The sequence below is a fragment of the Manis javanica genome, chromosome 6 (assembly GCF_040802235.1).
Source record: "Manis javanica isolate MJ-LG chromosome 6, MJ_LKY, whole genome shotgun sequence".
NCBI lineage: Eukaryota > Metazoa > Chordata > Mammalia > Pholidota > Manidae > Manis > Manis javanica.
The window spans coordinates 86759759-86777483 of NC_133161.1; the positions used below are offsets into that span (position 1 = coordinate 86759759).

The following is a 17725-nucleotide window of genomic DNA, read 5'->3' on the forward strand; positions in this document are numbered from 1 at the left end:
TAGTAAAGGGGCCGATACCCCTTGTCAGGTGGCAGATAGACTATATTGGGCTTCTGCCCATATCAGAAGGATATCGGTATGCCATGACTCATGAGGACACAGCTACTGGCCTGTTGGTGGCCTTTCCTGCACGTCATGCAGATCAGCAAATGACCAAGAGGGGCCTAGAGTGTCTCTCTGCAGCCTATGGCCGGCTGCAGATGATTGAAAGCAATCAAGGCATCCACTTTACTGGACACGCGTTACAAGGATGGTTGCAGCAATTAGGGATAAGGTGGAAATTTTATGAACCATATAACCCTACTGGGGCAGGTATGATAGAGAAGTACAATGGTTTGTTGAAATCTAGCCTGAAGTCAGACACCAACAGTCTAACAACACTGGTCAGTCTGCCTATGGACAATGCTATGGCATTTCAATGAAAAGCCCCAGAAGGTAGCATTGAGCCCTGTGGACATGCTAACACACATTGCTGCCTCTCCTATAAAACTATATGTGCAAACTGAAGAGGAGTTACTGAATCCAGGATATGGCCAGCAGAGCAACATCCTGCTGCCAGCCCCAACTGCACTAAACCCTGGAGACTCTGTTGAATGGACATGGCCCTGGATATTTTGACACATGGACTAGAGATGGCTGGCCCTTCTGGCACCTTGGGGAAAAGGCCTGGAAGCTGGCCTCGTGTATAGTCCTGGAATAACAGCAGAGTAGCCCCCAAAGATCATGTAGTGTACACAAAACAGCCGGGAGGTAAAAGCATCTTATAGGAAAGTTTTATCTTTGTGGCCAGTGCACATTCCCCCTATAACCCTATATATTGAACCATCTGTAACTCCAAAAGGGAAGGGGTGAAGGTCTGGTATACCAGACCAGGACGAAATACCATTCCTGTCACTGTCCTATCATAGAACCACTCTCCTGCATGCATCCTACCTGCTGGACATGTATCTTATCACCTTTGAGGTTATTCTCTTCCACAGTCCTTGCGTCTTGGGCCCGCCTCATGGCTACAGTTGGTGCCTGCTGAGTGTGTACAGAGCTCCCTGCTGGTTCAGCTGTGGGCCTGCTGTGGAATGGGTGCGCTATGGACTTAATCTGAGTAGGACTTTGAACCCAGCTGGCTTGAGGATTGTCATGATTTTATTGCTACCTGTATTTCTGCTGCTACTGTATGTTATTAGTCTGGTTACAGTGCTCCAGCTTTCTTGCACAGGGGCCACTGCGGAATATGGGGCTGCAAGTAGATTGTAAGGCAAGAATTCTGGAGGGGTGGGTTGTGGGGTAAGTTTCCAGAATCTTCCACCTGATGTTAGTCTATTTACATATACCGCTGCTTCCTGCAGGCTCTGGGGCAAGGGATGGAGAGAGCTGTTCTCTCCTTCCCTCCATTGCATAATTGGTCTGGTGCCTATCAGTTACCAGGAGCTGTGAGCAGGAGCCATGACCACTGTGGCTGCAGGGATGGAACACCAAGCAGGCTTTGGCTAGCGGGGACCAGGGAGGAAGGAGAGAGAGTGGCACAGGGACAGAGTGAGAGCGCAGCAGAGGCAATGGATGGAGCTGGGATGCATTGTGAGCAATAAAAGGTTTTCTCCCAATCTGTGCTTTCCCTCGAGTGATTTCAGTCACACCAGCTTATTTGCTCCTGATGGGAACATGCTTCCCCCAAGAGCCTCAGACCTGAGTGCCTGCATTTCTGACAAGTTTCTGGGGCTGCTGTTGTTGCTGGTTAGGAGGACCTGACTTTGTGTAGCAAGGCTCTGGGGAGAGTACCAGAAAAAATTGGATGTAACTGAATGTTATAAAACATCATGGTATGGGTAGATAAACCACAGGATACACTGGAAACCCAAACCCAGCAATTAATAAATAATCATTAAAAATAAATACATAAATAATCATTGCTATTAGAAATTCTGGACTCTGGAGTATTTTCTTACCTTTAGTTATGCATGTGAAGTAGTCATTATCTCCTTCTTTTATTGGTTCACCAGCTGCTTTCCGTTTGTCTGGGTGATGTTTTAAAACCATTGCTTTATCTACAAAATAAGCCAGATTTAGATCATTTGTCACTTTGGGCATCAAACCTAAAAATAAAGATGAGCCATTTCTAAAATCATAGTGCTAATTTAAAAATACTTTCTCCTATGGTAAAATATAAGCTTACTAAATGTAGGAATTACACAGAAAAAATTAATTATTTTATGAATTGGCCAAAACGCTAGCACTCAAAGACAATTACTGTTAAGATTTTGGTGTATTTCCACACATAATTTTTTTCCTTATGCAGACTCTTGAAAAAAATGTAGGTATAATCAGGTTGTATATACCAATTTATATCTACTTTTTGCAACTTGACATTACAGCATTTGCATGTTACAAACTCTCCAACATTATTTTTGAAGGATTGCTTAGTTCAGTATTTCAAATAGATTTATTGTAATTTGATTATTTTCCTACTGTTGGATCTTGTTTCCAATTTCTCACTATTATAAATAATACCAAGTTTAATCATTTTATAGAGAAGTATTTTTCCATACTTAGGATTCTTTCTTCTTTGGATATACTTCTAGAAGTAAAACTAGTGAGTGAAAATGTAGGAACAAATTCCTTTCTAAAAGTTATACCACTTCATACTCGTATGCGAACATCCTTTTTACCAAAGCCTCACCAGCACTGGGTATAATTGTTCAAAACTATTACTGGTGCTAAATAATTTTGTTTTTTGTTTTGTTTCTATCTTTCCTCTATGGAGGAAAGAGAGGTTGTCTTACTTTTTCTTCTTAGCCTGTGTGAATCACTTTATAATAAAGAAAGGCTAGTTGTTAACATCCATTGAGCATTTAGTATGTACCAGGCCCTATTTACCAATCTTCTCAGTAACCCAAAAGGAAAGTACTATTATTTCTCCATTTTATAGATGAGGAAATTGAGGCAAAGAGAGGTTAAGAAACCACAACCATGGCAACCTGTCCCAATTCCTGGCCCAATTGGGCTCCAGCCTAGGCAGCCTGTCCCCATATGCTGCCTCTCCTGGTCTGTCATGTTTGATTCTAATGACTTCCCCAACTGCTGTCATTACTGATTTTAAAAATAGTCAGTCATTTTTATTTATTATTTACTGATCCAATTTCCTTTATAATTTCTTCTACTGTATATAAATTTAGAAGGTGCTTCCTTCTCCTAAATATGATATATGCTTTTAGGTTCATTAATATTTTCTATGGTTAGAATTGGAAATTAAAAAAAATTCCTCAAATCTTTTTGGAATGTTAGTATAGGCAAGCAAATATCTAAAATTATCATTCTGAGTCCTAATAATCATCTAATAATCCTTCCCTTCCCCAGTGGTTTATGATGCTTCCTTTCTCATGGTAAATTTTACCAGGGTTTGTTTCTCGTTATGTATTCTTGCCCCAGGATTATCCTTAAAATGACTACAGCTTTCTAATATATTTGGTGGTAACTTCCTCCAAAAACTGTCTTACTTTTCCTGCATCTAGCCACTTGACTAGGTTTCTAGGTAGATCCTACATTTCTAGGTAGATCCTATATTTCTATTAGTTTCTAGGTAGATTCTACATTATTTACAAATAATATATTTCTTTCTTTCTTTACAACAGTTCTCTTACTTAATATTTTCATTTGCCAATCCACACTCCCAAAATAGCATAAAAAATAGTGGGCAGGTTAGCTTCCTCTATGGATTTTAACAGTAATATTACTAATGCCACATGGTTAAAAGTTTTTTGGGTGTGGGTCTGAAATACTTATCAAAGTATGGAATTAACTAGATTTTTAAAAAAAGTTCTATTTATTAAAAAGGAGTGTATATTAAATTGTATTGTACATACTTTGATTATCTAGTTAGGAAATCATACTACCTAAGCTATAAACCGAATTGATTTATATATAGTCCCCCCCTTTTCTAGATACATTAATATATATCCTAAGACGGGTTCCTAAGAAAGATGCTACTTGTTCACAGGTATTAGTCTTCTAATATACTGTTAAATTCAATTTGTTATTTTAACCGGAATTTTTTTCTTTTGGGTGTTACATTCATGGATGAGGTTTGTTTGGAGTAAAGTTCTCTTTGCCAGGTTTTAAAGACTTATTTATTCATTATTATTTTTAAAGAAAATTAAAGTTAGATTAGTTTTAGGTGTATAGCGAAAGCGAGAAGATGGTACAGAGATTTCTATATGCCCTCTCTCCCCCACCACATGCATGGATAGCCCCCCACTGCCCTGTCTCCATCATCTCCATCACTGACCAGAGCAGGCCATTTGTTAGAACTGATGCATCATTTATCACCCCAAGTCCAGAGCTCACCTTAGGGTTCAATCTTGGTACTGTACATCCTATAGGTTTGGACAAATGCTTAATGACATGTATCCTCCATTAAAGTATCAAACAGAGTAGTTTCACTGCTTGAAAATCCTCTGTGCTCTGCCTGTTCATCTTCCTCTATCTCACAACCCCTGGCAAACATGATCTTTTCACTGTCTCCACAGTTTTGTCTTTCTATGCCAGGTTTTCATACTAGGATTACATTACTTCACAACACAAAATAAAGTGTTCCAAATATGTTCGGCATGAGAATTTTCAATTCCTTAAATATTTGGGGCAATTCACCTGAAATGTCACCTGGGTCTAAAAATATTTTTAGGAGGTAACTCTTTTGTAACTTTTAAAATTCCTTTCAATTTCAAAAATTGTTAATTTTGTCAAAATTTTCTAACTTGTTGCATTTAATAGTGGTCTCAAAAATATTTACTGTAATGGTTTTCTTTCTATAGTTCACTACTTTTTTTCTTCTTATAAACCCATCTTGGATACTGTTTATATCTCTATTTTCTTCCTCCATGCTCCTTTGTTCAATTCTTTTCAGCAGTTGAATTGAATGCCTTTTTCATTTTTCCCTCTTTTTTAAAAATGTAACACCATACTTCAAGGCAATGACCTCACCGATGGTATAGCTCTGACATCCCTTAAGTTTTGATAAGCAGTGATCTTACTTTTGCAAAAAGAATCTATTACTGTACTTTTTTTTTATCTGTCTAGGCCCAAAAGAATATATTTACTTTTCCAAGAAACTTCTTTTTTGCTTTGTTAACCACATCTATCTTATTGACATAAAACATAGAATAAGACACACAGATTGTAAGTATTCAGCTCAGTACATTTCAGCAATTGTACACATCCACGTAATTGCCACTGAAAAGAAAATACAGACCATTTCCATCACCCATAAAGTTCCTTTTTAACTTTTTCCAGTCAACTCCTACCTTCTACCACCTGGGGCAGTCCATTCTGATTTCTATCACCATAGATTACTTTTGCATGGTCTCTGAACTTCATTAAATGGGATCATACAGTATGTCTTTGTATCTAATTTATTTGGCTCAACACAATGTTTTGAGATTCACCACCATTTTTGCATGTATTAGTAATTTTTTTTTTTTTTTAGCTGAATACTATTCCACTGTTTGAAAATACAGCAGTTTGTTTATCCATTATCCTGTTGGCGAACATTTGGGGAGTTTCCAGTTTTTGGATATTGTGAATAAGGCTGTTATGAACATTTTTGTACAAATCTTTTTATGGTATATTAAATTTAGTGATTTTTGCATATACAGCAAGACTTTAGAAACTGTTACTTTTGAATAAGATGAATTTCATAAACAGAAATTTTGGTTTTTTGAGCTTCAAGTTTTTTTATAGTTGAGCATATTACCAGTTCCTCCAACACTCAGAAGTGTGTTATTTAAAAGAGGCATTTTTGCATTCTAGCTGGCTTAAGCAGAAAACTAATTTGTTAAAGGTTATTAGACATAGATTCTCTGTGAGAGTCAAACTCAGGCTTGGAAGCTCTGCAGTAAGGAACAGTAATCAAAACTATGCTGGCGAGTGCACACGTGTGGTGATCTGACTGCTGCTGGATGCTGCAGGGACTCTGCACAGGCTGCTTCTCCTGCCAGGGCAGCAGTGGGGATGGCCACTAGCTTTGAGGTACTCTCCCACCATGGCTGGCAAAATGGATTCTCTGCAGCTCAGCTTAACTCACACTGTTCTCTGAATTTTATGTGTGTGCTGAATAGTAAAACCTAAGTCACACATATACATGCTACAAACATTCTCAATCTCAAGATGTATCTTTTTATAAATCAGCTAAGTTTTCTTCTTTATTTGCAATTATTGTTTGTTACATTTATTCTGACTTCTTTAGGGATATCTAGCATCTTTTTTATTCTTTCCCTATGAACGTCGGGAATATTCCTCAAGGTTGTCCTCTGCTTTACTGTGTTTTCTATTTGTACATCAGCCTAGTAGTTCTAAATTCTGCTCTTATGCTTTTAGTTTCCAGGCAATTCTACTTATTTCTCCCTATCCTCTTTCTGCAATACCTACACTGCCACCCCACCCACCGTGCAATGGCTTCATAGCTCCCTGATGGCATGTAATAGATATTTAAGTTTTCTTTTGAACTTTGTGCTGAAAGCTAAGAGAGGTGATGTTTCAAGTTTCTGTTGCATAGTCTCCTCTTAAGCTGAGCTGTTTTTTCCTTCATTTTCTTTTCTGCCTAATTGTCTTTTGTCATCCTAATTATCTTTACTCACACATTAGGGGTTCCTACGATTGTCCTATACTCTGTCCCTGGGAAAGGAAAAGATGTTTTCTAATATTAAAAACAAGGTAAAGGAGACCAAAGAACACTTTCAGTTTGAAAAAGGAACAAGGGTAATTTAAGAGCAGCTGTTTTAAGTTCTCTGAAATTTCAAAGACATCCTGCTCCTCTCCTCTCCTCCCTCCACCAAAGAGTTTCTGAGATGTTTTGCAGGTACGTCAGCAAAGGGGCTTTTATTGACATTTATATTGCTATTATAAAATGTCTCTAAGTATGATTTTCAATTCATAAGAAGCCTGATATAAAGGTTTTCAGTTTAAAATATCAGAAATATCTTAAACTAAAATTATTAAATTTAGAAAATTCAAATCCCAAAGACTTTACCTCCATGCAAAAAATACCAAGCCTACATGCATCATTTGCCAGTGTGGCAGTTTTACTTCAAGAACAAATTAGCTTAGCAACCAAAATACCACCTTAAGTATTCAGTACTTTCTTTTAACCCATTATTCAACTTTTCTAGTAATTTGTTCTTCTTAGGTAAGACAGAGAAGGGGAAAAAAAGCACTTATTTTATTCACCCTTAATTAACTTACTAAATTTCATGATAGTGACTCAAAATACATTAAACAAAAATAAAACTCTTTTATGTGTGTGTTCGTAATAGGATACAAGAACTCCAAGGACCTCCATTGCTATCAGACTTGTTTTCATTAGTTTTGTCCTGGTAACTATAGATTTGCAAACACTAAATTGCATTTCTACTTTTGGACTAAATTTCAGAAAGCAGTAAGTAGCAACTGTCTATTTTATAGTGACAGAAGACAAAGAGTTTCCTTCTGAATAAATACTAAGGATATTAAACATGGTGGCAAAGAGTGAATTATAATTCCATTTAATGTCAACGATCTGTACCCTAGGGTTGGAAAACCTTTGGCTACAGAGAATTCAAAAATTAATTTCTATTATGCCAATAAAAACTATGAATTCTTTTTAGCAAACATGTTCCGTTTATAATTTATTGTACATTTTTTATCTTAAAAGAAACAATTCCTTCACCTTCAGATGCCAACTACTTTCATAGTTCTAAAACACTTCTAATTCTTTCAAAAATGTATCCAGAAATATTTAGTATTTATATGATACTTTTTCATATAGTAAGATTTTGAAAATACTTTCCCATGGCAAATGAATTTTCTTGGCATTTATGTATATTGCAATGATTATTCACATGCATTAACATTTGCTTAATCTAAAGTGATGCCAGGTAAGGAAATCCAATAGTAGGTCTAAAATAATTTCATGAATTCCTTCACCCTGTTTCTTTCCTGTGATTTTCCTAAATATAAGGTTAATGGAGAAAATTTTGAGTTTATCTACTAAAGTCAGTCTCAACTAAGTGTTTCTCAACATGACACAGGTCTCGTTCAGCCATCTTCCTCCAAATATAATACTTTCTCTTCTTGACTGGCCTTGACTTCCTACTTTTCCACATGACCACAATCTTACCTCCTCTGACCTCAATATCCATTTTCTAGAGTGGGGGGCAGGACATTCTCCTAAGAGAAGCATGGAATACCAATCACCTTCGCCTCTTTCATTACACTTTATTAATTAGGTGAACCAGATGGTCTACAGAATTATGTCCACAGGGATGCAAAAGACAGGACATTCAGGAACACTAAGGAGACGGTGTATAATAAGGTACATGAAGACCAGGTTCTCAACAATGCCCCCCCAAATTTTTAACCTCGTCAATGAAAAGAACAATGAAGTGTCAGATAACTATTTCTTGGGCAGAAGAGACAGGATGACATCAGTAAAAGAATGACCTAAGATCACAAAATAGTATCAAAGAAACCTATTTAACAAGACAGCTTCCAACAAATACAGCTGGCATACTTCTAAAGGGAGGTGCAAAAAGTAAAGAGAGGAACTATTTTGTAAAAGCTTGCCATTAAAGAATGTTCTCATCTTGGACACAAACACAGATACTCACTCCCTGATTTTTACTCTCTAATGAGAAAGTCCATGCATGACACTGATCATCTTTTTCTGGTTGCGAAGGTAAAGGAGACTGTGGTTATACATTGTTATAACCATATAACACTAACACATGTGGTTAAATCTAGATTACAGACTACGATCCTGCGTATCTTTTCAAAAAGATAACATTTCCTGACCAGATATTATTTCAAAATAACTAGGTACTTACGAGCTGCTTTGATTTGTCTCTGTGTAGCTTTGTATCTTACATGGCCAAGTCCAAGTACTGCATAATGATCTTGGTTCTGATAAAGACACAAAAGAGTCACACTTGAAACGGAGCAATATAACCTATCCCATGTGTTGGTATCCTAAAATAGTGCTTCCCAAAATAATACTCCCACAATAGGGGTCCAGTGAGATGTTCTGTGTAGGATGGTTCTGTGGTATATAAGTTTGGGAAATGCAGATTTTTGTATAGTCTTCTTGATTTGTATGCATATAAGCCTGATAAAGGCTCTGAGAAGTCCTGCAATTAAATAAACAAGCAAACAGAAACCTGTAAAACCCAGCATTTTCCAAACTTATTTGACTACAGAACCCTTTTTTCTCTTAACTCTTATTAATATCATATGGCCATACTTAAATCAAGGAATAGCCTGGAAGATTGGAGAACTGAGGGGAGCATTATAGCTGCCCCAGAGGACTGGGCCAGTGTCAGTGATAGAATGGGACTAAGAACAATATGGAGCAAAGAAGGCAGGTTGGAAGGAAATTTTGAGAAACTAAGGGATGAGGCTTCTCTGGACAAGTGCACCTGCTTTCATCTTTGGTTAACATCCTTGAAAATTTAGAAGTTGAAGTAGCAACTGTAGTCAAGGCTCTATACAGACTCGGAGGATGTATCCAGTACTAGAGAATGAGTAGAGAGGAAGGGGAATTGATGGCGTGAAACAGGGGAGACAAGTCACATAGGGCTGATTGGTTTCCCTTTAAATTCAGGATTGCAAACTTCATACAGATGAGCCCCCTTACTTTTTCCTCTCCCTTAGGCCACTATTTGATATATCTGTCCACTAATCTTCCCTCAAACTTCACAGACCCTTTACCACCCTTGCCTGCTGCTTAACTAAAAAATTTAAGTTATCTTACCCTTCCTCTTGGCCTGAATACCATTTACTCTAAGGCACCTCAAATACTAGCACTTTTGTTATCTCCTAAATTTCAACTGGATTATTTTCATCGGTATAAAAAGGTGCTTTGTTATTGCTCATCTTTAAAAACTCTCCCATGACCCACTTTCCGGTTACTGCTCCATTTCTCTGCTGCCCATCAGAGTTATACTTCTTGAAAAAAGCTGTCCATACATTTTTACTCCCATAGCATTCATTTTTCAAACTGTTCCCATCTGGTTCTGCTCTGTCCACTCCTATCCCACATGCTATGAAGCTGGTCTCTTCAATATCAACCTCCAGGCGCCAAATCCAAGATCACTCATCTGCTCTCACTTGACTTCAGTCTCCAGTGGCCACACAGCTGACTCCTCCCTTGAAAGATTATCTTCCTTGAGTTTCTGTGAATCCACTCTGTTTTCCTCCCACCTTCCAGGAGTCTTTCAGTCACTTCTACTGGCTTCTCTGTAACCTGCAAAGCTCAGTCCTTTTCTTTTTTGTCTCTCTTTACACTTTGGTCCTAGTTGATCTTATCCAATGCCAGAGCTAGAACACAGTAAATTCCCTGTATATGCTCAGGACTCCCTAGTTCACTGGAGCGCAGACCTCTCCTCTGAGATCTAGATGCACAGAGTACCTTCGCCTCTCTCACATCCTGGCTTGTCACTCTACCTTGGTCATCTATTTCCAAACACAAGATTGATGTGTCAAGTCACTGAAGACACACACTCTTCCCCCTGCCTCGCACTTTCCTGCCACTCTCCATGTGCCTGTTATCGTCTTATCCTTCAGTCTCAGCTGAAAAGTCATCACCTTATTTAAAATAGACAACTTCTCTCCCCATCTTGGGCACCCCCCGCCTTTTTTTGGTTCCTCCCAATTGCTTAACAATTGTCATTGCTTCAAACTGTCCAGTGACTTTCCACTGACTTCTACTCTTACTCCCTGTTCTTCCCTCCCCCCCTCTGTTTCAGCCACTTGCCTTCCTTCAGTTCCTGGCACCTTCCAAACTTCTGCCTCTGCACAAGTTCTCTGTCTGAACACCACTCTTTCTGATCTTCACACATCATTCACGTGCTACCTTAAACGTCAACTCCACAGGCCTTCCCCATCTACTCAGTCTAGAGCAGCCATCTGGACACTATGACAGCACCCTGTTCTACTTCTTCAACCTCCTCTCAGCGGCCACTCCGCGCGCTGCACTAGAACTGATGCTCTGTGGAAGGCGGAATACCGTCTTGTTCAGCACAGCACCTTCAGTATCGAGAACAGTGTGTGACACGGAGCAGATGTTTGATCCTCATCTGTTGACTGAAACCGAATCTGAACCAGTCTATGAATGCTGATACTTGCTGATGTCATCAACTCTTTTCCATACCAAAGACCTTCCCCATTCTTTCTTTTTTCTTCCTTGCAGATCTCAATGCTCCCTAATTTTATCTTCTCTGACCTTGCCTTTCCCTCAAGTTACTATTTTCTCTCATTTTCTTTACCACCTAGCTGTAAAAGAGAGTAGTTTACACTCAGGTCTCTACCTCATCACCTCCCAGTCACTCCTCAACTCACTGCAATTTCTTGCTACCCCAACCATTTACTGGACCCGTTCCAATGTGGTTCCCTAACCTTTGCTTGCCAAGCCCAGTGGCTCTGTCATAATTCATGTTATGTGACTGACCTCTCTGCAAAGCAGTAACACTGCTGTTTTTTCCTTCGTGACACTTTCCTCTCCCTTAGTTTCTAGAAGTGTCTAATGCCTGATGTTTAACAAACCTTTGTTGAACTAACAACACCTTTTTCTTTGTTTTCTTTCACCCTTCTTAGTATCTTTGGCTGTTTCTCCCCTACCCGCACCCACCCCTCAGACAGCCAGGCTCTTCAAGGTTCAGTCCTTTTCTTTTGAAATTGATGATGACAGTAGGAGATCAGCTAACATTCTGAATCTCATTTCCATTCTAAATGCTTTACACATATGCTTTACTGCATTTAATCCTCATAACTTATGAGATAGGAATTTTGTTAAGTATTTATCATGTCTCAAAGACTAGGTCAAGTGCTTCATATGCATCGTTTCTATTAACCCTCATAAAATCCTTTGCACTGTTAGCAATCTCACTGCACCAAACAGACATGTTGAGCAACTTTCCTGAGGGCCCAGCACACTAAATGGGCAGAGCCAGGTTTGAATTCAGGTACTCTTAATTCCACAGTATATATTTAAGTATTATATTATTACCTACTGAAGTTTTATGATACCTATTTTTCCATATTCTTCTTGGCTGATGCCATTCACTTCCCCACAGCCTCAATTACCCTATGTGCCAATGACTTGCAAATGTTTGTGGTTCTCTCCATTCTTTTTTCAGAGTCACAGACCCATTTTTAACCATCTACTAGAAAGCTTCACCAGTATGTTACCAGAACCTCAATTCTGGCATAGCCAAACTTGAACACAGACACCACAATCCCCACAAATTTCCTTTTCCTGCACCCCAGTGTTGAAGACTGACAACACACTCTAGCAAGTCACTCAAGTTGGGATGCTCAGAGGGTCTTCTGAATATGTTCCATTCAGCCAAGGTCACCAAGTCCTATCAAGTCTACCTCCAAAAAAAAGCAAATCTGTCCCTTCTTCCTTAAAACCCAGCCACAAATTTAGTTCAAGCATTCAGCCAGAGGCCTGGGTTACTGCACTAACCCAATGACAGCAAACTATTCCATTTCCCCTCTAGCCCTGCCCTCCCTTTTCAAGCAGTTTTCTTAACTGCCAGAATTACTTTTCCAAAATTAGCTTGTAAACTTTTGATGACTTCTTATGTCCTGAAAACAAAAACCTGAATTTGTTCCTTTGTATGCCATTAAAAAGGACACTACAGAGTTTGGTCTAGAATCTGTTACAGGCCTGATTTCCCACCATCACCCCTCAAGCACCCTACCCTGCTCTTCACTAATCCCTAAACAGGTGGGACATATTCTTTTACTCCTTTGTGTCTTTTCCTTCTGCCCAGCCTGCACTGTCTCTCTTCTCTGCTTCACAAACTGCCACTCATCTTTTTAAGGCCATCTCAAATAATATCTTTTCTGTGAAATCTTCCTGGATTTCTCCAGCAGAGAAAGTATCCTATGGCTTGTACTATCCTACTCTGGGCTTAGTAAGAAATAGGTGCTCAATCAGGGTTATCCTGTTGAAGCATCTGAAAATAATGGTTTATTAATGGAAAACGCATGGGGAGACTGTATCTAGTAAAGCATCTGATTGAAAGAAAGATTCAGATATTAAATGATACCTTCCAGTCTTTGGGATCAAGTGTTTTCAGCATGGGAAACTCTTCTAGCTGCAATTCTTCATCTTCTGATTCCTCTGATAATTCTTTCTTATCTTCCAGTTCCTGAAAAGAGGAGGAAGCATTTCTGTTTCTCCTCTTAACAAAAGCTTCAAACCATCTTCCCACAGGTTCAACTTGACAGAGTTTTGAGGCTGTGATTGAAAGTGTTAAGAGAGGCTTCAATGTATTGCATAGAATACATCTGTTTCAAGGAAATAAATAAGATCAAAACTGGTATCAGCAGAACATAATTTTAAACCCATCAATTAAGAAGTAATTTAATTACAGGCATACCTTAGAGATACTGTGGGTTCAGTTTCTGAACCCCACAATAAAGCAAATATTGCCAACTGAATCAAATGCATTTTTTGGTCTCCCAGTGCACATAAAAGTCATGTTTACACGATACCATCATCTAGTAAGTGTGCATGCAATAGCATTACATCTAAACAAAAATGTGCATACCTTAGTTAAAAAATACTTTATTGGTAAAAACTACTAACCATTATCTAAGCTTTCAGTGAGTTGTGATCACTGATCCTGGATCACCATAACAAATATAATAATGATGATGAAAAAGTTTGGAAATATTGCAAGAATTACCAAAATGTGACACAAAGACATGAAGTGAGAAAATGCTGTTGGAAAAATGGCACCAACAGCCTTGCAGCATTGCCACAAACCTATTTGTAAAAAACTGAGTATCTGGCAAGCACAATAAGATGAGGTGTGCCTGTAATCCAGTAACATGGTTAGCAATAAATACTCATTTCTTAGTATTTACAGAGTACTCAATCGACTTCTTCCCGTTATGTAACAAAACAAAATAGCAATGCCAACAAGAGATCAATATTTCTCTTTGGATATGAGAAGATGAAGAGAGAAATGTTGCAAACTACTCATAGACCAGTAACTGTAGTAAAGCAATAAATAAACTGTCCTAAAGAGCTATCCTCATCAAAAGCAAAATATCTTCTAAAACAACTGAAAACCTTGCATTCGGATAGCTTTTAAAGTTTGTATTAATTCATTATCAATGACTTGTTCTGAAAGACAATTTTCCAAGCAGCTAATGGAGATTTAGTAACACAGCTGTGCTATGGTGGAACAAACCTGGATCTGGAATCAGAAGCTCTGGATTTAGTCTGGGTATGACATTTTAGTAGCTATGTGAAATGATTCCGAGGTGTTACCAACTGTATAATGGGAACAGTACCTATCTTACATGGTTACTTGGAAGACTGACAGAAGGTGAAAACACTCTGATAATCACAAACTGTTGTAAAAAACGTGGGAAGTGGGGGGTTAAAAACTATACATTTACATGTTAACAATTCAAAAAAGGTAATCTGGGTCAGCAAAAAAGGCGAACATCTTAATTGTAATTTCATATCCTATATGAAAGCAAAAAGCTTTACTCCGTTCAGTAATAACTCAGATGTAAGCCTTCCCTTGTACCCAATGGCCACAATTTTCTAAAAGTAACTGATTTTTCACAACTTAATTGGTTTGGGAAATTAAGATTTTCTCTACCATACATAGGACAGGATTCAAACTCTGTGTTCAAGAAGTATTACCTGAATAGTGTGGGTGTGGCTTTTAAGAACAGCACCTTTCAAGTCTGTCCCTCGTTTTAAGATTCCACAGAGACTTCTATGAGCATGAACGCAACATGTGTCATGAGACAACGTTCAAAATCACATTCAGCGAGAGTCTATATAAGTAGCTATGGTAATTCACGTAAATCATTTAAACCAGAGGTTCTAAATTTACAATACCGACCGCCGTTCTGGATTATAGATCTAAGAACCTACAGCAACAGTACAAGTTTCACTTCATGATTGCCTTTAAAAGTGTCTATACGTATCTATACCAGCAATAAAGGCAATAATCTTTTCATCCTAAGTATAAGGAGCGATGTCTGAGTTCTGACATTTAAAATCCTAAGCCGGGCAAACGTAAAGAGAGAGAAAGATGTTTAACACAGCACCGGCAGCGAGGCTTTGTAGGAGCACGTGGGGAACTCGCTGCGGCCGGTTTGTGCCGTAGGCAAGAAGATGATTATAAACCTTCTTAGGTACTGGGGGGTTCGGTCCCGAACTGCTCCTCATGATCCGTGAGTCAGCAGCCGAGAGAGGGGGAGGAAACTGCAAGGGCAGAAAAAAGCCACCCCCTTCCCTCCTTCCTCCGATTTGAAGAAGGGTTCCAGCAAGCAGGGAACGAAATGGCATTCGTCATAGACCCTCAAGTCGGAGAGTTAGTGGCCAGGGGCAAGAGTGGAGAGACTTCGGGCCGCCAAGGCGAGAGACTGAACCTGGGACTGCTGAGGTGGGACGGAGCCGGGGTTGAGCGGGCACGTACCAGAGGTCAGAGCGTGGCTGATGGCGGTGCCCTGGCCGTCCGCAGCGCTCGGCAGGAGCAGCATGGTGGCGCCGGGGCCAGCCCCGCGGGCGCAGCGGCTCGCGTGCAGAGCGGAGGACGCTTAGCGTCCCTTCCAGCTCTACCTCCCTGTCCGAGCCTCGCGCCTTGACTCTACGGCGCCCAGGAACCGGCGCATGGAGACGACCAACAACTACTTCCGGGATGGATCTTTCGTGGTGCGGAGGCCAATTCCACCCCCGCCCACCCCCGCCAACGTGTGCGGCAGCCTCGGTCCTCCACTGACTCAGAGCCGGCTGTGGACTAAGACTCACGAAAGAAAGGTTCCTAGACTTATCAGTTCGTGAGTAAAAACGATTAATTTCTTCGTCCAAGTGCCGTACGTGGAACAAAATTTTCTGAAGCAGCTCTTACTATATATTCTTTTGATTTTAAGTCAGTACTACGTTATATATTAGCCTGAATCTAGCCGCCGAGTTTTCCAGTAGCTCTACGTGTATAAATAAAAAAGATATATATGAATTAGTATTGAGAATAACTATTATAGTCTATACAATCATAGAGAATTCTATAAATATGCCTCTAAAGCATTTGCGTTTACTGAGATAATAGCAGCTAACATTCGTTGTGCTATTACTAAATAATTTACCTTTGTTATCTCATTTAATCCTAACATTTGGAGAATAAATGCTTCTCTGGTGTTAGATTTTAATAGAAGGTTAGCAATCTTTTTACCCTGCCCTAACAGCGTAAATTCTGTTTCAAGATATACCCAATACAGGACTCTGGAAGTTGTCTAATGTACAGTAAAATCAACTGGATTCCTACTGCATGATTCCTAGGAGGACAAGTTAAAAGCAAGGACTAGCAAAGGGAAATCAGGGAGTGAAGAGTCCCTTCACCACCCCTCAGCAGTATCTGGAATAGGTTCTCAAGACGTGTGCGCCGTGTTGAGTGCCTTTTTGCTCCCTGCTTGCAGTAATCCTTCCTTAGGCTGGAGGAAGGAAGGAGGGGGGCGGCTTCTTTTGCCCTATAGTTTTTTGGGGTTTTTTTGCCATTTGGCAAAGAGCACCAGAAATTAGTAAATTATTCTCCAGGAATTAAATTTTCACTGTTAAATACAGACAATTGGCCTGAATATATCTACTGCATGACAAATTGTCACTTTAAAATTGACATTTCAAAAATTAAGTTTACCATCTTCCCCTAAACCTATTCCTGATCCCTTTATTAGTGCAACCACTGTTACAATAGGATCTAAGGCTAAAAGTAACTCAAGTCCACCTTCTTAATATTAATGATTTTTTCCCTCCCACCTCCCACAATGTGTTCTCACCATTACCTCTAAGGTCATATAGAGCTTGTATTACTTGTGGTCAAATACACATAAAATTCACATCTTAACCATATTTAAGTGTGCAGTTTGGTAGTTTACTTTGTTGTGTAACCAATCTCCAGAACTCTTCATCTTGCAAAACTGAAACTCTGTACCCATTAAACGACCCATTTCCACCTTTCTGGCAACCATCTTTCTATTTTCTGTCTCTAAATTTGACTACTCTGGATACCTCATATGAATTGAATCATGCGGTATTTTTTTGTGTGACAGACTTGCTCACTTAGTATAATGTCCTCACAGTTGTAGTATATGTCCGAATATCTTTCCTTTTTAACATAAAATGAACATATAATATTCCATTTATGTATAGTTTGCCATCTGTCAGTTGGGTTGCTTCTACCTTTTGGCTCTTGTGAATAATGCTGCTATGAACACGGAGGTACAAATATCTCTCTGAGATACCACTTTTTATTCATTTGGGTATTTACCCAGAACTGGAATTGCTGGATTATACAGTAATTCTATTTTTAACTTTTTGAGGAACTATCATAGTGTTTTTCAAAGCTGTTATACCATTTTTACATTCCCACCAACAGTACACAAGGCTTCCATTTCCTCCACATCCTCAGCAAAACTTATTTTTCTTTCCTCTTTTATTTTTTTGATAGTAGCCATTATAACAGGTAAGAGTCAGTATCTCATGGGTTTCATTTGTATTTCCAGGATGGCTAGTGATGTTGAGCATCTTTTCATGTGCTTGTTGGCCATTTGTGTATTTTCTTTGGAGAGATTCTATTAAAATCCATTGCCTACTTTAAAAACTGGGTTGTTTTCTTATTGTTGAGTTGTTCTTTATATATTCTGGATTATCAAATGCATGACTTGTAAATACGTT

The 17725-nt window shown here is 39.0% G+C and overlaps 1 protein-coding gene across 3 annotated transcripts in view; it reads right to left on the reverse strand.

The window, feature by feature from the left end:
- The window catches only part of DNAJC2 (DnaJ heat shock protein family (Hsp40) member C2), a 43547-nt gene extending 27813 nt beyond the window's left edge, over positions 1-15734 (reverse strand). The window contains exons 1-4 of one of the 3 annotated variants that reach the window (XM_073238974.1): positions 15474-15734; positions 13074-13264; positions 8847-8922; positions 1941-2039 (exon numbers count right to left, since the gene is read on the reverse strand). In XM_073238974.1, coding sequence (XP_073095075.1) covers positions 1941-2039; positions 8847-8922; positions 13074-13264; positions 15474-15537 — 430 coding nt within the window. In that variant the 5' untranslated portion in view covers positions 15538-15734. The remainder of the gene's footprint in view (positions 1-1940; positions 2040-8846; positions 8923-13073; positions 13265-15473) is intronic. The other 2 variants (XM_073238973.1, XM_073238975.1) reach the window with 2 other exon arrangements.
- Between the last annotated feature and the right edge of the window lie 1991 nt (positions 15735-17725).